The sequence below is a fragment of the Cervus canadensis genome, chromosome X (genome assembly GCF_019320065.1).
Source record: "Cervus canadensis isolate Bull #8, Minnesota chromosome X, ASM1932006v1, whole genome shotgun sequence".
Lineage (NCBI taxonomy): Eukaryota > Metazoa > Chordata > Mammalia > Artiodactyla > Cervidae > Cervus > Cervus canadensis.
In genome coordinates, this window is record NC_057419.1 from 37442959 (window position 1) to 37464810 (window position 21852).

The 21852-nt window shown below is 37.5% G+C and overlaps 1 protein-coding gene across 1 annotated transcript in view; it reads left to right on the forward strand.

The window, feature by feature from the left end:
- The window catches only part of LOC122435515 (testis-expressed protein 11-like), a 143074-nt gene that overhangs the window by 10716 nt on the left and 110506 nt on the right, over nt 1–21852 (forward strand). The window contains exons 2-3 of the mRNA XM_043459717.1: nt 6376–6427; nt 6727–6807. Of these exons, the coding sequence (XP_043315652.1) occupies nt 6376–6427; nt 6727–6807 (133 nt within the window). The remainder of the gene's footprint in view (nt 1–6375; nt 6428–6726; nt 6808–21852) is intronic.

Genomic DNA, 21852 nt, shown 5'->3' on the forward strand with positions numbered 1-21852 from the left:
TTTTTTTTTTGGTAAGGTTATAGTGTAGTGAAAATGAAAATTAAGGAGTAGTAGAGGAGTACTAGAGGACTTTAAAAGAAATAAGAGAAAAAGAAAAATAGAAAATAAAAGAGAAAACGGAAAGGAAAAAAAAGAAGAAAAAAGAAAAAAAAGAAAAAGAAAAAAAAGAAAAAAAAACAAAAAAAAAGAAAGAAAGAAAAAAAAATTTTTCTTTTCCCCTAATTAAAAAAATCATAAAAATCTATGTAAATGAAAGTTAAGGAGTAATGGGGGAGTAATAGGGAATTTTAAAGGAAAATAAAAGAGAAAAAAGAAAAAAGAAAAAATATAAAAAGAAAAAAAAATTTTTTTTTCCTTACTTAGAAAAAAAAAGTAAAAATATATCTAGGAGTTTCTCTGGAGCTGCTGCGGTCAGTGTGGGTTCGGCTCAGTTTCAGATAGCTCCTCGTTCCAGCTTACACTTCTCGATATCTACAGGGCCCTTCCGGTGAAGTCGGTGTTTTCTACAGGGATTTAAATCTGTTGCACCAGTCCCTTCTGAAGCGGTTCCCTTTGTTTATTTGGCTTCTGTTTGCCGGTCTCTTCAGAGCCTCATTTCCGCCCTGACACAGGCGGGCGGAGGTGGACTCTTATTCAGTTAGCTAGTTCCGTTGCGCTGCGGGGCGGGGCTGACGCTGCGGGGATGGGCTGGCGCTGCGGGGCGGGGCTGACGCTGCGGGGATGGGCTGGCGCTGCGGGGCGGGGCTGACGCTGCGGGGAGGGGCTGACGCTGCGGGGAGGGGCTGACGCTGCTTTCTCCGTCTGCGCTGCTCAGGCTCCCGGCTGTTCTATATGGAGCGCGCCCTGCGCTGCGCTAGGTTCCAGCCCTCGGGTGTTACACAAAAGCGCGGAAGGAAAAGCTGCGCCTGCTCTCTGTGCCTTCCCCGTCAGAGCGGTCCAGGCAGCGAGGGGCTTGATGGGCGCACTATCCCCAGGTGTGGCACACTCACTCCCTTCCGCGGACCCAGTCTCAGTTTCCGCTGACGCCAGTCGGGTGCGCGCGCCTTCCGCCCTCTGCGTCCCCAGCCCCAGTCCCGCCCGCGCCGGTCGGGTGCCTGCGCCCTGTGTCTCGCCGCGACCTTCCCCTCCCCCCTGCCTCCTGCCTCCGGCGGGGCTGGGCGGGTCCGCAGCCTGCGACCTCTTCTTGGGACTTTTTCCGTCCCTTTGTTCTGCGAACGGCCGGCAGTGTGTTCCGGCCGGTTAATTTTCTCTCTTTTGGTCTCCCACAGTTCAAGTTGGCACCTCACAGAAGCTCCCTCCGATTGTCCTCAGGGCACTCAGGCCCGGACCCTAGCCCAAGCAAGGCCGCCTAAGACTCCCTTCCCGGGACGGGTCTCCGTCCTTAGCTCTTTTGTCTCACTTTTTATCCTTTATATTTTGTCCTACCTCCTTTCGAAGACAATTGTCTGCTTTTCTGGGCGCCTGATGACCTCAGCTAGCGATCAGAAGTTGTTTTGTGAGGTTTGCTCTGCATTCAGTTATTCTTTTGATGAATTTGTAGGAGAGAAAGTGGTCTCCCCGTCCTACTCCTCCGCCATCTTGGCTCCTCCCTCCTGTTTTATTTTATTATCATCATTTTTGACTGCATTGTACAGCTTGTGGGGTCTAAGTTCCCCAACCAGGGATTAAATCTGGGCCTCAGCAGTGAAAGTGTTGAGTCCTAACCACTGGACAGCCAAGGAATTTCCAAGGATGTCCACTCTTGCCACTCCTATTTGAAATGGTACTAGAACAATTGTCTTGGTGTGGGTGTTTGGGTTCATTTTGTTTGGGACCCTCTGTTAGTCCTGTACTTGGATATCTGCTTCCTTCTTCAGGTTTGGGAATTTTTTAGCCACAATTTCCTCAAATACATTTTTAATTTCCCCCCTCTCTCTTGTCCTTCTGGGACCTCTATAATGCTAATGTTGGTATGCTTAATGTTATCCCAGAGATCTCTTAAACTGCTTTCATTTTTAAAAATTGTTTGTCCTTTTATTGTTCTGATTGGGTGATTTCCATTATTCTGTCTTCCAGATCACTTATGAATTCTTCTGTATGACCTGGTCTGCTATTCAGTCCTAGTATGTTTTTTTATTTCAGCTATTCAATTCTTCATCTCTGATTTTGTATTTTTTATATTTTCTAATTCTTTGTTAAAACTTTCACTATATTCATCTATTCTTTCCCTTAATTCAGTTAACATTTTTATTACCAATTTTTAAAGTTCTTTATTGGTGAATTATTTCTTTTATTTTTTTCAGAGTTTTTCTCTTGTCTTTCAATTGAGAGTTGTTCCTTTGCTTTTTCATTGTGTTTGTCTTTCGTTGCCTCTATGAATTTAGATCAAACAGTTGCCTGTTGTGGTGTTGAAAGGGTGTTCTTATGTGAGAGTATCCCTGTTCAGACACATGTGCTCAATGCCTTTGGTGGGAGAGCTGCATGTGACCTAGACAAAAATCACATCTTTCCTTGGGGATCCATGTATTCTCCCTTTTCCTCTGAGTCTGCTGCCAGGGATGCAGGTCCTGACTTCATTTCTTCTCTTTCCTGCCTACTTGACATGTGTGGATCTTCCTTGGTTGAACTGGAGTCTTTCTGCCAGTTTCCAGTTAGTTTTCAGTGAGAATTGTTCCACACGTGGATGTATTTTTGATGTGTTCATGGGTGTGGTGGTGAGTTCTATGTCCTTCTGCTCTGCCATTGTGATCATCTCCTCAACTATTCTTTCTCTGAATATTCTTTTTGCCCCGTTTTCTTTCTCCTTTCCTTATGGGATTCCCACTATGTGTGTGTTGGCATGTTTTATGGCATTCCACAGGTCTCTTAGACTTTGTTCTGTTTTCACGTGTCTTTGTTTTACTCTTCTCTTTAACCTGGATAATTTTATTTAACCAATCTTTGAGTTCAGTGATTCTTTCTTCTGCCTATTCAAAACTACTATTGAAGCCCTCCAGTGAGTTTTTCATTTCAATTATTGCATTTTCAGTTCCAAAGTTCTGTGTTGGCTCCTTTTTGTGTTTGACTCTATTATTTATTTCTCATACATTGTTCTCCTGGTTTTCTTTAGCTCCTTGACCATATTTAAGACAATTGATTTAAAATCTTTGTCTAATAGACCCAGTGTCTGTGCTTCTTTAAGGATGGTTTCTGTTGATTTCTTCTGTGAATTAGCCATAATTTTTTATTGTTTCTTTGTATACTTAATACTTTTGTTTAAAACTGGATACTTAGAATATTATAATGTGGCAAGTCCAGAAATCACATTCTTTCACTTCTGAGGGTCCCCCCCCCCCTTGATGTTATATAGCTGCTTGTTTACCTAGTGACTTCTAAACTATTTTTGTAAAGTCTGTATTCTTTGTCATGTGTGGTCTCTGTCTCTGTAGATTGTGCTAAGCTAGTGTTTGGACAGAATATATCCTTCAGTGCCATGAGGGAAGGAGGGAGGGGGAAGAAGGAGAGAGAGAGAGAAACAAGTGACTCTCAAGAGTCTTCTCCAGCACCAGAATTCGAAAGCATCAATTCTTCGACGGTCAGCCTTCTTTATGGTCCAGCTCTTACATCTGTACATGACTACTGGAAAAACCATAGCTTTGATTATGTGGACCTTTTTCGGCAAAGTAATGTCTCTGCTTTTTAATACGCTGTTTAGGTTTGTCATAGCTTTTTTCCCAAAGAGCAAGCGTCTTTTAATTTCATCATTGTAGTCACCGTCTGTAGTGATTTTGGAACCCAAGAAAATAAAGTCAGTCACTTTCCATTGTTTCCCCACCTATTTGCCATGAAGTGATGGGGCTGGTTGCCATGATCTTAGTTTTTGAATGTTGAGTTTTAAGCTAGCTTTTTCACTCTACTTTTTCACCTTCATCAAGAGGCTCTTCAGTTACTGTTCACTTTCTGCTATTAGGGAGGTGTCATCTGCATATCTGAGGTTGTTGATATTTCCCCTAGCAATATACTCCTGACAGTAGTATATAAAATATAAAAGATGGAGAGACACTGGTATAGACAAGTGCTATACGACTGTAGGAAAGGGGAAGCAGGGGGTGAGATTATTGTGGGCTGGGTTGTTAGAGGGAGACACACAAAGGATTTAAAACATAATTTGCACGTTGGAGGAAGGAACAGATTTAGATAAGCAGGGAAGATGGCACAAGGTATTCTAAGCAGAACACGGACTTGAGCATGAGCAAAGTCATATAGATAGAAATGTGCATGTCTGGTTTAAGGACTATTCAATGATCTGTTTATTCAAAGGAAAGTATTTGTGAAAGGGCATAGTAAGGACTGAGTTTTAAGAAATAAGTTGGGTCAAGTTGAGAAGGCCCGAATATACCTCTTTGAAAAAATAATTTTTCAAGGTAGTGTAGTGGTTGAAGGTTTTTGGGAAAAGATAAGGTGGCACAAAGTGAGATCTGTCAATAATGCTTAGACTGGATTGAAAAAGTAAATCTACCAAAAGTGTAAGCATGAAATGATAAGAGCTTGGACTGTAATATTAGCAACAAGAATGGAAATGAAGGGGGCAGATAAAGGAAGCAAACATTTATGCTCAGTGAGAAGAACTAAGCCATTCAGTTCCTGGAGACAGGAAAGGGAGTATAAGAAAACTAATTCATTTCACAAATGTATACATGTTGTTGGGGCCGGGGGAGGGGGAGAATGTAGCAAAAAGTAAAGCAAACATAAAGATGGGATGACATGCCAGAGATAGAGGACTGTAAAAGTGAGTCATGTATGAGAGGAAAAGAGAAGTTTAAGGGAAATTGGATGATTAGCAGTGGTCAGTGCTTCAGAGAAATAGGAAAAAAATGAAGATGAAGAAAAGGCTATAGGATCTGGCATTTTGGAAGATGATAGTGACCTTAGAAAGCAATATCATTGGCAAGGTAAAAAATAGAAGACGGAATATAGGAGTTTTAAGTGCTGGGTGGATGGTGAGGCAGTGGAGGAAGTTAGTATGGTGGGAGCATCTCTGAGATCAAAAGTATTCTGGTAACTCAGCATTATTTGCTTTTTTCACTCTGTTGACATTTGTATTAGTGGTTCAAAAGCAGTGGTGGGTAAAACTGCTGATACTTTAACAATAATCAAGACAGTGGCATATCCTTTACTAGTTATCATTGTATTCTTCATTGCTACACCCTTGGTGTAAAAAGAATTCTGGTTTTACTTAAAAATGCCTTTGGTGAAACAATAAAAATGATTAGTTTTATTAAACCTTGACTCTTTTTTTTTTTTTTTTAAACCTTGACTCTTGAGTATATAATGTTCTAATATTCTAAGTAATATAAAGGGAAGTTCTCATAGTATTTCTGCTGCATATTGAAGTATGAGGATTGTCTTGAGGAAAGGCCCATATGTGATTCTTTGGGTTGTGAGCTGAATTAGCTACTTTTGTCTTCACAGAACACTATTTTTGCTGGAAAGACTGACTGATAGATAAACTTTGTTAATTCAGACTTGGGTATTTAGCAGACATTTTCATAAAAATGAATGAAATGGGAATGTGATTTCAAGAAGGCAACCAACAGTATTTGTTGCCAGTGATAAAATTTAAACTTTTAAAAAAGTAAAGATTAGAAGTTTGGAAAACTTGTATACCTCTACCATGACCATGAGAGCTTCCAGATACTTAGACTTTTCTGATGAAATCAATGATAGTATTAACTAATATGATTTTTAAAAACTTGTTATTTAAAATATAGATTCACAGGAAGTTGCAAAAATAGTAGTGTTCTAGTGTACCTTTCACCCACTTTTCATCTTCAGTGACATCTTGCATAAATATAGTACAATAGAAAACTAAGGAGTTGACATTGGTACAATCCATAAATCTTATTCATATTTCACCAGTTTTATGTGAACTCATGTGTATCTGTTCTTCTATACAGTTTTATCACATGGATAGTTTTGGGTAACCACTATCCCCATGATCACCACCACAGTCAAGATATAGAAAAGTTCCATGACCACAAAGATTGCTCATGCTTCACCTTTGTAGTCATACCCATTCCCCTATCCTCAGTCCCAGGCAACCAATAACCTATTTTCCAGTTCTATAATTTTGTCATTTTGGAATGGTATATGAAAATGGAATGGTATAGTATGTAACCTTTTCATACTGACTTTTCCCACTTAGCATAATTCCTTTGACATTCATCCAAGTTTTCTGTATCAATAGTTTGTTATTTATTTGCAAGTAATATTCTGTGGTATAGATATACCACAATTTGTCTAGCCATTCACTATTGAAGGAATTTGGGTTGTTTCCAGTTTTGGCTTTTGCAGATAAAATTGACATGAACAGTTGTGTATGGTGTGTTTTTTTTTTTTTTTTTTTTTTTTGTATAGATTTTTATTTCTGTGGATAACTGCCCAGGACTGCAAATGCTGGATCAAATGGGTAGTATTTGTTTAGCTGTCTATTTTTGAAGAAACTGTCAAGTAAAAAGCTGAAAGCATTTCCTCTAAAGTCAGGAACAAGTTAAGAGTGCCCACTCTCACCACTATTATTGAACATAATTTTCGTAGTCCTAGCCATAGCAATCAGAGAAGAAAAATAGTAGAAATCCACATTGGAAAAGAGGAAGTAAAGAAATCAAAACCTTTTAACAACAGTTCACATGTCTGAATTGACTTTTAGACATATAGCTTGTTATTCATTTTAACCAGTTACTGACATTTTGTTTTTTGCTTTCCCAGGCAGTTGCTCAAGGGGATTTTCAAAGAGCATCTGGTTGTATACTACGCTGTAAAGATATGTTGATGAGGCTTCCCCACATGGTGAGTGAAATCTCTGTGTTCATTCTCCATGAGTTTGAAAATACACAATATCACGTTCTAGGAAGACTCATAACTACTTCATGTGATCCTATAGAGTTTATATTTTGTATAAGATTTACTTACTTAGCCAAGATTTGAAATATTTTGCTTCTTTTGTTCTTTAATAGAACAGGTGTTCTAAAAAGTGATATAGGTTACTTCTTAACATTTCTTTGCTTTCCCTTTTATTGTCAAAACACTTTGGTAATATTTCCTCCATATGTCATGGTATGTGATGAAAGAAAGAAAAAATGAGTTTATTGCCCTACTGACAAGGTTGATAGCAGCTATTCATATCATTGCCATAGTATTTTTCTACATTGGGATTTGGAGGTGTGAACAATTTGATAGGATAAATAAAACCTGTTTCTCAGACTGTAGTTCATCAATATTCCAGAGTAGATAATTTTTAATTTTTCCACTTTACCTCCCTTTTCCATTCTTTCTCGCCTATTATAGGCCTATGCTTACTTCAGTCTTTACTGTTACAGAGGAGACTGATACCAAGGTAAATTTGGTATCAGGATGGTCTCAGGGCTCCATCATGTACCTTCATGTGAAACTGGTCTTACTTTTCTCTCAAATTCTATGTTATAATGTAGAACTTAATTCAATAACTATTTACATATTGCTAATATTATGTGGAGGTACTCTTCTAGTCTTTAAAAAAATTAAAAACAATTTCACAGTTACAACACTGTAACAAGAATCTTACAAAGAATTTCTATATACTCTTTACCCTGAGACCTAGTTGAAGTTTTTCAATACTGTTCTTTACACAAAATGGATTCTATCTAGGATTCACTTAAGTCTCTAGTCTCTTTCACTGGAAAACTTCCTCACTCTTGCCTTGACTTTCATGACCTTGACAATTTTGAAGGTTCCAGAAGAGCCATTTTGTGCAATGTGACTTAATTTATTTTTCAAAAATTAAAAAGAAATTTTATTGAGGTATATTTGACATATAACACTGTATAAATTTGAGGTATTTCACATGTTGATTTGATACACTTTGAATTTGCAGTATGGTTACTGGAGTAGTGTTAGCTAACACCTTTATCATGTCACATAAATGTCATTTTTTTTTGTTGAGAAAAGTCAAGATCCAATTCCTTAGCAATTTAAAAATTTACAGCACAGTATTATTGACTATAATCACTATGTTGTACATTAGATTTCCAGAAATTATCTACTAGCTGCAAGTTTAAACCCTTAAACGACGTCTCCTCAATTCCCTCTCTCTAACCAAATTAGGGTTTGTTCAGAGATTAGAGTAGGCTATGAATTTGGGGCCGGAAAATCACAGAAATGATTCTGTTGTGTGACATACAAGATTGATTTATTCTGTTGGTGGTGGTGCTAACTTTGATCTCTTGGTTAAAATGGTGTCTTACAGGTTTCTCCAGTGTAAACTTAATGTATTTTTTCCCTTTGTTGTTCGTAAGTGTTTTGTGAGATGATACTCTGAGACTTTGTAAAATCCAGTTTCTCATCCAACTTTCACTATCTGTTGAGATTTCCTGCCTAAATTGGTCCTGTGATGTTGACACCTGGCTCTTTTTCTAATTCTGTCCTTCTTTCTATATTTATTAGGTGACATGCTACTATAATTTTTTATTGAGCTAAAATATGTGTAACATAAAATTTGCCATTTTAACAATTTTTAAGCATGCAATTCAGTGGCACTAAGTACATTAACAGTGTTATATAACCATCACCACTCTGTACTGATAGAAACTCTGTACTCATTACACAAACACTCCTCATTACTGCCTCCCCTGGTAACCTCTAATTTACTTTCTGTCTCTGTGAATTTGCTTGTTCTAGATATTTTATATAAATGAAATCATATAATATTTATCCTTTTGTGTCTGACTTATTTCATTTAGCATTAATATTTTCAAGGTGCATATCATGGCATGTATCAGAACTGGATTGCTTTCTATGGCTGAATAATATTTCATAGATAAACCTTTCATTTATCTGTTTATCTGTTCAAAAATTTTGTTTATCTGTTCATCAATTGATATATACTTGAGTTGTTTCCACCTTTTGGTTACTGTGAATAATGCTGCAATGAACATTGGTATACAAATATCTGAATCACTGCTTTTAGTTGTTCTAATCTAAGACTTGAATGGTTGGTAATATGGTAATTTTATGTTTAACTTTTCGATGAACCACCAAACTCTTTTTCATAGTGGCTGTACCATTTTACATTCCCACCAGCAGTTGAATTCGGGTTCCAGTTTCTCCACACCCTCAGCAACACTTGTTATTTTCTGGGCTTTTAAAAAAATTACTATTAAAGCCATCTTAGTAGGTGTGAAGTGGTTTCTCATTGTGCCTTTGGCTTGCATTTCCCTACTAAACTAATGACACTAAGCATCTTTTCATGTGCTTACCAACTATTTTTATAGCTTCCTTGGGACATATGTATTAAAGTCCTTTGATCTTTTAAAATGGGGATTTTTTAAGATTACAATTATATTAATATATTTTAAATGTTGTTATAAATAGTGTTACAAATTGCTGAACGTTAAAATATTTAGCATTTCTACTGGTGCCAGTTTTTACAAAATGCTATGAACTAAACTGTGTTCCTTCTTGCCCCAAATTCATCTGCTGAAGCCTTAACTCTCAATGTGTATGGTGGTAGGGTTTTGGGGAGGTAATTAAGCTTAGATGAGGTAGGGCCTTCATGATGGAGTTAGTACCCTTATAAGAAGGGCACCAGAGAACTTACTTTTCTCACATCCTCTACCCTATCATGCAAGAAGGCAGCTCTGGGAAGAGAGCCTTCACCATAGAAAAGTGATGGTTAAACTTTAATTTTGGATTTTCTGACCTTCAGAACTGTAAGAAATTATTTACTGCTGTTTATTTATTTTTTTAATTTTTATTTTTTCTTTATTTTTTTTCCCATTTATTTTTATTCGTTGGAGGCTAATTACTTTACAACATTGTAGTGGTTTTTGCCATAAATTGACATGAATCAGCCATGGATTTACATGAGTTCCCTATCCCGATCCCCCCTCCCACTATTTACTGCTGTTTAAATAAAAATAAAGTTGTGCTGTTTTTCCTACAGTGAAGTATCACCTCACTCTGGTCAGAATGACCATCATTGAAAAGTCTACAAATAATAAATGCTGGAGAGGATGTGGAGAAAAAGGAACCCTCCTACCATGTTGGTGGGAATGTAAATTGGTGCAGCTACTATGGAGAACAGTATGGAGGTTGCTTAAAAAACTAGGAATAAAACTACCATGTGACCAAACAATCCCACTACTGGGCATATACCCTGAGGAAACCTTGATAGAAAAAGATACATGCACTCAAGTGTTCATTGCAGCACTATTTGTAAATAGCCATGACATGGAAGCAACATAAGTGTCCATCGACAAATGAATGGATAATGATGTGGTGTGTATACACAATGGAATATTACTCAGCCATAAGAAATAATGAAATAATGCCATTTGCAGCAACATGGATGGACCTAGAGATTAACATACTAAGTGAAGTAAGCCAGACAAAGACATATATTGTATGATATTGCTTATATGTGAAATCTGAAAAAGATACTAATGAGCTTATTTAAGACAGAAACAGGCTTAGAGACAGAAAACAAACTTATGGTTACCAGAAGGAAAAGGCCGGGAGGGATAAATTAGGTGGTTGGGATTAACATGCATCTACCACTGTTTATATAAAATAGATAACCAACAAGGACCTACTGTATAGCACAAAAAACTATATTCCATATGCTCTAATAACATATAAGGGAAAATATTGTCTGAAAAAAAAAAAAGAAAATAATGTCTGTGTGTACACACATAACTATCTCATCCTCTGTCGCCCCCTTCTCTTCCTGCCTTCTGTCTTTCCCAGCATCAGGGTTTTTTCCAATGAGTCAGCTCTTTGCAGCAGGTGGCCAAAGTATTGGAGCTTCAGCTTCAGCAAGTCCTTCCAATGAATATTCAGGGTTGATTTCCTTTAGGATTGACTGGTTTGATCTCTTTCCTCTCTAAGGGACTCTCAAGAGTCTTCTGCAACACCACAGTTCAAAAGCACAATTCTTTGGCACTCATCCTTCTTTGGAGCTTCCCTGATAGCTCAGTTGGTAAAGAATCTGCCTGCAGTGCAAGAGATTCCAGTTTGATTCCTGGGTTGGGAAGATTTGCTGGAGAAGGGATAGGCTACCCACTCTAGTATTCTTGAGCTCCCCTTGTGGCTCATCTGGTAAAGAATCTGCCTGCAATGTGGGAGACCTGGATTTGTTCCCTGGATGGGGAAGATTGCCTGGAGAAGGGGAAGGCTACCCACTCCAGTGTTCTGGCCTAAGAATGAAAGAGTTGAACACGACTGAGTCACTTTCACTTTCACTTTCAGCCTTCTTTATGGTTCAACTCTTACATCCATACATGGCTGCTGGAAAAACCATAGCTTTGACTTGTGAACCTTTGTTGGCAAAGTGATGCCTCTGCTTTTTAATATGCTGTCTAGGTTTGTCATAGCTTTTTTCCCAAGGAGGAAGCATCTTTTAATTTCATGGCTGCAGTCACTGTCTGCAGTGATTTTGGAGCCCAGGGAAATAAAATATGCCGCTGTTTCCATTGTTTCCTCACTTATTTGCCATGAAGTAATGGGACTGGATGCTGTGATCTTACTTTTTTGAATGTTGAGTTTTCAGCCAACTTTTTTGCTCTCTTCTTTCACCTGCATCAAGAGACTCTTTAGTTCCTCTTTGCTTTCTGCCTTTAGAGTGGTATCATCTGCATATCTGAGGTTGTTGATATTTCTCTCAGCAATCTTGATTCCAGCTTTAGCTTCATCCAGCCCAGCATTTCCCACGATGTACTCTGCATATAAGTTAAATAAGCAGGGTGACAATATACAGCCATGACATACTCCTATCCCAGTTTTGAACCAGTCAGTTTTTCCATGTCCAGGTATAGCTGTTGCTTCTGGTCCTGCATACAGGTTTCGCAGGAGACAGATAAGGTGGTCTGGTATTCCCATCTCTTGAAGAATTTTCCATAGTTTGTTGTGATCTACACAGCCAAATGCTTTAGTGTAGTCAATGAAGCAGAAGTAGATGTTTTTTTCTGGAATACCCTTGCTTTCTCTATGATCCAATGGATGTTTGCAATTTGATCTCTGGTTCCTCTGCCTTTTCTAAATCCGATTTGTACATCCAGAAGTTCTTGGTTCATGTACTGCTGAAGCCTGTCTTGAAGGCTTTTGAGCATTACCTTGCCAGCATGTGAAATGAGTGTAATTGTATGGGTTGTACAGTGGTTTGAACATTCTTTGGCATTGCCTTTCTTTGGGATTGGAATAAAGATTGACCTTCTCCAGTCCTATGGCCCTGCTCAGTTTTCCAAATTTGCTGGCATATTGAGTGGAGAACTTTACAGCATCATCTTTTAAGATTTTTAAATAGCTTAGCTGGAATTCCATCACCTCCACTAGCTTTGCTTGTAGGAATGCTTCCTAAGGCCCACCTGACTTCACACCCCAGGATGTCTGACTCTAGGTGAGTGACCACACCATCATAATTATCTGAGACATTAAGACTTTTTTGTACAGTTCTTCTGTGTATTCTTGCAACCTATTATTAATCTCTTCTGCTCCTGTTAGGTCCTTGCACATTTTGTTTTGCCCGTCTTTGCATGTGTGTTCCCTTGGTATCTCTAGGTATCTTGGTATCATGAGGAGATCATTGCTCTTTCCTCTTCTATTGTTTTCCTCTTTATTTTGATTGTTAACTTAGGAAGACTTTCTTATCTCTCCTTGCTATTCTTTGGAATGGAACTCTGCATTCAGTTGGGTATATCTTTCCCCTTCTCCCTTGCCTTTTGCTTTTTTTCATTCCTCAGCTATTTGTAAGGCCTCCTCACACAACCATTTTGCCTTCTTTCATTTCTTTTCCTTTGGTATGGTTCTGGTCACTACCTCCTGTACATTGAACCTCCATCCATAGTTCTTCAGGTACTCTATCAGTTCTAATCCCTTGAATCTATTCATCGTCTCCACTGTATAATCATAAGAGATTTGATTTAGGTCATACCTCAATGGCCTAGTGATTTTCCCTACTTTCTACAATTTAAGTCTGAATTTTACAATAAGGAGCTGATGATCTGACCCATAGTCAGCTCCGGGTCTTGTTTTTACTGACTATGTAGAGCTTCTCCAACTTTGACTGCGAGGAATATAATCACTCTGAGTTCAGTATTCACCATCTGGTATACTTCAATTTAAAAAATGGGTTGTTTTTCTTTTGGTTGTTTAGTTGTAAAATTTATTTTTGTTATCTAAATTTTAAACCCTTATATGACTTGCAAATAGTTTTACACATTCTATGAGTTGTCTTTTCACTGTTTTTGATACTGTCCTTTGATGCACAAAAGTTTTTCATTTTGATGAAGTCCAATTTATTGCTTTATTTTGTTTCCTATGCTTTGGGGGTCATACTTAAAAACTGTGACAAATTCAAGGTCATGAAAATGTTCTCCTATGTTTTTCTCTGAGAGTTTTATAGCTTTAGCTCTTAAATTCAGGTGTTTAATTCATTTTTTTAAAAAAAAACCAATATTTGACTGCACCAAGTCTTAGTTGCAGCATGTGGGATCTTTGTTTTGGCAAGGTGGCACTAGTGGTAAAGAATTTACCTGCCAATGCGGAGGAGGCAAGAGATGCTGTTTAATCCCTGGGTTGGGAAGATCCTCTGGAGAAGGAAATGGCAACCTGCTGCAGTATTCTTACTTGGAAAATTCCATGGACAGAGGAACCTGGCATGCTGCAGTCCGTGAAGTCGCAAAGAGACATGTCTGAGCAACTAAGCCCACACACATGGGATCTTTAGTTTTGGCATGCTGGCTCTTAGTTTTGACATGTGGAATCTAGTTCCATGATCAGGTATTGAACCTGGGCCCCCTGCATTGGGAGTGCAGAGTCTTAACCACTTGACCACCAGGGAAGTCCCTATTTTGAGTTAATTTTGTGTAATGGTATAAGATAAGGGTCTTACTTCGTTATTTGACATGTGGATATCCATTTATGCTCATACAGTTTGTTGAAGAGAATATTCTTTCCCACTGAATGGTCTTGACATCCTTGTCAAAAAGCAGTTGACTGTCAATGTCAGATTATTTCTGTGCTTTCTATTGTATTCTGTTGGTCTATATGTCTTTCTGTATGCCAGTACCACACTGTTTTATTACGGCTTTGTTTTAACTATACATTTGAAATAGAAAGTGTGAGACTTTCAACTTTGCTCTTCTTTTCCAAAACTACCTTGGCTCTTCTGGGTCTCTTGAAAATTTATGTGAATTTTAGGGTAGATTTTAAAAATTTCTTCATAAAGAGCCATTGGGATTTTGATAGGTGTTACACTGAATCTATATATCAGGTAGTGTCATTTTAACAGTCTTTCAGCCCATGAACATGGGATGCCATTCCATTTATTTAGGTCCTTAATTTCTTTCAACAATGTTTTCTAGTTTTCAGTGTGTAAGTGTACATCTCCTTGGTTAAGTTTGTTCCTGAATATTGTATTTCTTTTTGATGATTTTGTAAATAGAATTTTTTCCTTAATTTTCTTAATTGATTGCTCATTTCTGGTGTATAGAAATATAACTGAGTTTTTTGTGTTGATTTTGTAACCTGCAATTTTGCTGAATTCATTACCTCTACATTTTTAAAAGGTTCTTTAAGAATATATACATTTTTCATCTTGTCACATGTGAATAGAGATAGTTTTACTTCTTTCTTTCCAGTATGGATGTATTTTGTTTCTTTTTCTTGTTAATTGCTCTGACTAAAAGTTCTAGTACTATGCTGAATAGAAGTGGTGAAAGTTGGCATCATATCCTGTTCTTGAATTTAGAAGAAAAGATTTCTGTCTTTTACCATTGAGTATATTAGCTTTCATCATGTTGAAGAAGTTACTTTCTATTCCAAGTTTTAGTATTTTTATTGTGGGAGGTTGTTGGACTCTGTGAAATGCCTTTTTTAAAATCAGCTGAAATTTTCATGTGTTTTTTTCTATAATTTTTGATACATCATATTGTTCTCTTTTTTGAGAGAAGATTGCACTCTTCATGCAGCTTTATTGCTTAATACTTTAGCATATAGGGCTTCCTACGTGCCTGACTGGTAAAGAATCCACCTGCAGTGCAGAAGACGCAGGATTCCTGGGTTTGATCCTTGGGTCAGGAAGATCCCCTGGAGGAGGAAATGGCAACCAACTCCAAGCCTGGAAGGCTACAGTTCATGGAGTCGCAAAGAGCTGAACATGACTTAGTGACTGAGTGCATATGCACACTTCGGTGTCTATTTCTTAAGAATAGAGTAGTCTCTCTTTTATATACAGTACAGTGATTAAATTTAAGGAATTTAACATTCATAAGTTTTTAAATGTACAATCCATATTCTAATACTTGTAATTGTACTTTATTATTTCAAAATTATCATTATTATTATTTTGACTGCATGCATGTGGGATCTTAGTTTCCTGACCATGATTTGAACCTGTGCCCACTGCATTTGAAACATGCTGTCTTAACTAGTGGACCACCAAGGACATCTTAATTGTACTTCATACATATGCTTTTCCTCTCTAGGCCAGGATCCAGTTCAGGATTATGCTTTGCATTTGGTTGTTCTGTCTCTTTAGTATCCTTAGTAATCTGTCTTTTATCTTTTATGAAATTGGCATTTAAAAGAAAGCTTTATTGAGGTAGAGGTATATATCACACATTTATATTGTACAATTTGATGAGTTTTGGCATATGTATACACTAATGAAATCATTATCAGAGTCAAGATTATGAGCCGTTCCATAAACTTCAAAAGTTTCCCTTTGTCCCTCTTTGTCCCTCCCCCTGCCACCTCCATCATACCCAGGCACCACTGATTAGTTTTCTGTCTTTATATATAAATTTGTCTGCATTTTCTGGAATTTTTATATAAATGGAATCATACAGTATATACTTTTTTTCATTTGGCTTCTTTCACTCAGTGTTATGATTTTGAGATTCATTAACATATTTTTTTTCATATCAGTAGTTTGCTGTTTTTTATTCTTTTTTATCAATAGTTTTATCTTTTACTATAAAATTCTATTATATTGATATACCACCATTTGTTTATCCAGTTACTTGTTGATGGATATTCAGATTATTTCCAGTTTTTAGCTATTTTTAAATCTAATACAAATAGAACTGTTTTAAATACTCATGTACAAATTTTTGTGTGGACGTATGTTTTTTTTTTCCCTTTAGTACTCTAGGAGTGGAATGGCTGAGTCATGTTAGATGTATGTTTAATACTTTAAAAAACGAGTACAGTATTTTCCAAAGAAGTTGAGCCATTTTATGCTCCCACCAGCAGCATATTAGAGTGCCAGTTGTTTTATATCCCTACGAATGCTTGATATGGTCAGTCCTTTTAATTTTAGCTGTTGGTATATAGTGGTATTGTTTTTCTATTTGCTTTTACGATTATTCCTTTGTCTTCAATTTTCAGCAGTTTGCTTATGGTATGTCTGAGCATGATTTTTTTGGATTTACCTGTAAGAGATTTGCTGAGCTTCATTTTTTTAAACAACTTTATTGAGGTGCGGTTGACAAATCAGAAACTGCATAGTTAATGTACTCAGTTTGACAAGTATAGAAATAAGAATACATCAGAGAATTCATTACTACCAATCTGTGCTACAAACATATTAATTACCTCCAAAAGCTTCTTAACACCCTCTTTAGTATTTTTATAAGAACATTAAATATGAGATCTACTCTTTAAAAAATTTTATGTATACAGTAAAGTATTGTCAACTACTTAACAATAGAAAAGATTAATAGAAGAGATGAAGAGGAGGTGTAGCTGAAAAAAGAAGTGAAAGGCAAAGGAGAATGGGAAAGATATACCCAACTGAATGCAGAGTTCGAAAGAATAGCAAGGAGAGATAAGAAAGCCTTCTTAAGTGAGCAATGCAAAGAAAGAGAGGAAAAACAATAGAATGAGTAAGACCAGAGATCTCTTCTTGAAGAAGTCCATCTTGCTAAAGCCATAAAATTAGATTTTTTTTCCCCCTCTCAGAAGCCTTGGTTCCTTTTGGTGGAAAATGTTATTTAGAAGCCAAAATCTGGGCACTAGGTGTGCTTGTTGTTTTGGGTGTCACTGCTGTCAGATCCTCTCAGTGAACAGAGCATATATGTGTGTGTGTGTGTGTGTGTGTATATATGTATAAGCAAATGTTTAAGTGTATATATATATATATATCTCACACACACATATATATGCTCTGTTATATATGCTCTGCCTATATATATATATATATACTTAAACATTTGCTTATAAACATATATTTATATATAATACATACATATGTACTATGTATATATGTACACACATTTCCACCCATATTTATCTATATCATTTGTCTGTCTAATCTACTGAAAACCATGATACCTTCAATTCTAGTCCAGCACCAAAGTATTCCTGTTAGTATTCTTCCTTTCAGTATTTCTAATTCTCTTCTCCACTAATGAGGAACCTGGCTTCTTGATATATTTGCTGATTTAATCAGCCCGCCTGTAATACATTAACAAATCTCCCATCCCTTCTGCCACCCTCTATACTGTGAGGGCGCCCTTCTCTCCCTCTTCATGCTCTGACTCTTTATTCTGGGTACAGATCCTCCTCACCCTGCTCTAACACCCTGTGCTTGGCCATTGCTCCACGTGGATGCTCTGTTACTGGACTCTAACTCTATGCTTATATCCTGGGTAAACAAAATACATTCTTATACTGGTAGACTCTTATCAAGGTAGCCACTCAGTCCCCAGTGTCTCTGTCCCTCTGGAAAAGTATAGAATGATAAAAATAAATTCCTAAATCCCTGTAAGTCAAGTGATTATGTTACAGATAAGAGAAAGGACACAAAAACTGGGTACTTGGCATGGCTGACTTGGTATTAAGATGTCTATAGTACTTAGAAGAGGATTTTATCCAGTTCTAAAAAAATAAAAAACTAAAATACCTACTCTAAAGCAAGTAAAACTTAATTAGCTTTCATTTTAAATGTATACCATACAACACTTCTTGGAGCTTGATGGGAGTGTTGCAAAATCAAATAACAAAATGGTTAGAAATAATTGGTTTGGTGTCTACCTTCTATAGATACATAGTGAAAAAAATCAACTAGATTAATTGGGGCATAGTGATATGTTTTTTAACTGAACATCTTTTTTGAGGGAAAATTCTACCAATCTAAGCATTATTTAAAAGTTTGCGTATACTTACCTACCTTGGTAAGTAGAACACAGAGACACTTTCTTTGATATTTGGGACTCTTGCAGATCTGTGTAGAATATTATAGAAGGAGCTACTTACTAGGGTGGCCACTTACTTGTAAGATACTTCACTGCTCTAAAATCAGTGTCCTCATCTGTAAAATGATGTATGACAACAAATTTGCGAGTGTCCCTTCAGTGCAAAAATTGCTACTTCTTGATTTAGCGAAGCCCTAGGCCAGATCTCAGAATGTGTCTATTGTGCATTTTTTAAAAAACCTTAACTATTTTCAAAATTTTAACTTATTTATTTTTGGCTGTGCTGAGACTTAGTTGCTGTGTGGGCTTTTCTCTAGTTGCAGTGAGTGAGGGCCACTCTCTAGTTGTGGTACATGGACTTCTTATTGTGGTGGCTTTTTTTGTTGTGGACCACAGGCTCTAAGGCACTCAGGCTTCAGTAGTTGTGGCATATGGGCTCAGTAGTTGCAGCTCCCAGGCTCTAGAGCACAGGCTCAGTAATTGTGGTATATGGGCTTAGTTGCTCCCACATGGCTGGCATGTGGGATCTTCCTGAATCAGGGATGGAACCTGTGTCTCCTGCACTGGCAGGCAGATTCTTTACCACTAGCCACCAAGAAAGTCCTCTGTGCATTTTTAACAGCAAAAATCTCTGTTACCACAGGGTTTACTCATTTCTTTTTCTCCTTAAAATTTGAAACTTTAATCAAAATTTTATTTTCATTATTGATTCATATGTTTGACTTGCTTTTATCTTTCATTTCTATTTTAAACTTGCTCTAGAATTTATTTTCAATGGCCAGTGGGCCTCTGGAATCCTTTGAAGTAATTAATTCAAGATTCAGCTAGATTTCATTGCTTCTCTGTAGGTGTGCAGTGTTTCTAAATGAAGTCCAGATTGCCTGAACTTTACTACCGTGATTTTATTCTCTTTTGCCTAATTAACCTTACCATTGTACAGCCAAATATTTGAAGCATGTGTGTAAGATTTTGTAGATCTCTTCTTCTGAGGTAAAATCTAATAGTACACAAAGGAATTATTTCTCTGAAAGTAGAATTCTGCTTGTAATGGCTAGTGGAATATAATTGCTTTCTTTGACTCTTGTGTATCAGAGTTCCCAAGAATAGCAAGGAGAGAAAAGATAGACGTCTTAAATGAAAAATGCAAAGAAATAAAGGAAAACAATAGAATTGGAAAGATAAGAGATCTATTCAAGAAAACTGAAGATAACAAGGAAACATTTCTATGAAGATAAACGCAATAAAGGACAGGAACAGCAGGGACCTAACAGAAGCAGAAGAGATTAAAAATAGGTAGCAAGAATACACAGAACTGTACAAAAAAGGTTTTTTTCAGTCGTGTCTGACTCTTTGCAACCACATGGACTGCAGCATGCCAGGCCTCCCAGTCCATCACCAACTCTCACAGCTTACTCAAACTCATGTCCATTGAGTTGGTGATTCCATTCAACCATCTCATCCTTTGTTGTCCCTTTGTCCTCCTGCCTTCAGTCTTTGCCAGCATCAGGGTCTTTTCAAATGAGTCAGCTCTTCGCATCAGGTGGCCAAAGTGTTGCAGATTCAGCTTCAACATCAGTCCTTCCAATGAATATTTAGGACTGATTTCCTTTAGGATGGAATGGTTGGATCTCCTTGCAGTCCAAGGGACTCTCAAGAGTCTTCTCCAACACCACAGTTCAAAAGCATCAATTCTTCAGCGCTCAGCTTTCTTTGTAGTCCAACTCTCACATCTGTACATGACTACTCAAAAAACATAGCCTTGACTAGACGGACCTTTGTTGGCAAAGTAATGTCTCTGCCTTTTAATATGCTGTCTAGGTTGTTCATAGTTTTTCTTCCAAGGAGTAAGCGTCTTTTAATTTCATGGCTGCAATCACCATCTGCAGTGATTTTGGACCCCCCAAAAATAAAGTCTGCCACTGTTTCCCCATCTATTTCCCATGAAGTGATGGGACTGGATGCCATGATCTTAGTTTTCTGAATGTTGAGCTTTAAGCCAACTTTTTCACTCTCCTCTTTCACTTTCATCAAGAGGCTCTCTAGTTCTTCGCTTTCTGCCACGAGTGTGGTGTCATCTGCATATGTGAGGTTATTGATATTTCTCTCAGCAATCTTGATTCCAGCTTGTGCTTCCTCCAGTCCAGCATTTCTCATGATGTACTTTACATAGAAGTTAAATAAGCAGGGTGACAATATCCAGCCTTGATGTACTCCTTTTCCGATTTGGAACCAGTCTGTTGTTCCATGTCCAGTTCTAACTGTTGCTTCCTGAGCTGCATACAGGTTTCTCAAGAGGCAGGTCAAGTGGTCTGGTATTCCCATCTCTTTCAGAATTTTCCACAGTTTATTGTGATCCACACAGTCAAAGGCTTTGGCATAGTCAATAAAGCAGAAATAGATGATTTTCTGGAACTCTCTTGCTTTTTCGATGATGCTGCGGATGTTGGCAATTTGATCTCTGCTTCCTCTGCCTTTTCTAAAACCAACTGGAACATCTGGAAGTTCACGGTTCACGTATTGTTGAAGCCTGGCTCGGAGAATCTTGAGCATTACTTTGCTAGCATGTGAGATGAGTGCAATTGTGCGGTAGTTTGAGCATTCTTTGGCATTGCCTTTCTTCGGGATTGGAATGAAAACTGACCTTTTCCAGTCCTGTGGCCACTGCTGAGTTTTCCAAATTTGCTGGCATATTGAGTGCAGCACTTTGACAGCATCATCTTTCAGGATTTGAAATAGCTCAACTGGAATTCCATCACCTCCACTAGCTTTGTTAGTAGTGATGCATTCCAAGGCCCACTTGACTTTGCATTCCAGGATGTCTGGCTCTAGGTGAGTGATCACACCATTGTGTTTTTCTGGGTCATGAAGATCCTTTTAGTATTGCTCTTCTGTGTACTCTTGTCACCTCTTCTTAATATCTTCTGCTTCTGTTAGGTCTATACCATTTCTGTTCTTTATTGAGCCCATCTTTGCATGAAATGTTCCCTTGGTATCTCTAATTTTCTTGAAGTGATCTCTAGTCTTTCCCATTCTGTTGTTTTCCTCTATTTCTTTGCATTGATCACTGAGGAAGGCTTCCTTAACTCTCCTTCCTATTCTTTGGAATTCTGCATTCAAAGGGGTGTATCTTTCGTTTTCTCCTTTTCCTGTCGCTTCTCTTCATTTCACAGCTATTTGTAAGGCCTCCACAGACAGCCATTTTGCTTTTTTGCTTTTCTTTTCCTTGGGGATGGTCTTGATTCCTGTCTCCTGTACAGTGTCATGAACCTCTGTCCATAGTTCATCGTGACATTGTACTGGAGACAGGGAGCAAGACCATCCACTGTGCTATACAGTACCGTATTGCTTTGTTTACTGTAGCTTTTTTTTTTTTTACCATACATGTGATATATGGATATTTGAAATTTCCAATTTTGTTTTTCTTTCTCAAGATTATTTTAGGTGTTCAGGGTTCCTTACAGTTTCATCTCAATTAGAGTGTTGGCTTTTCTACTTATAGAAAAAAAAGCTGTTGGGATTTGGTAAGGATTCCATTGAATCTGTTGGTTACTTTGGGGAGTATTGCCATGTCAACAATGTTAATTTTTCCATTCCATGAACATGGGATGTCCTCATATTTATTTATGTCTTCTTTAATTTCTTTCAGCAATATTTTATAGTTTTC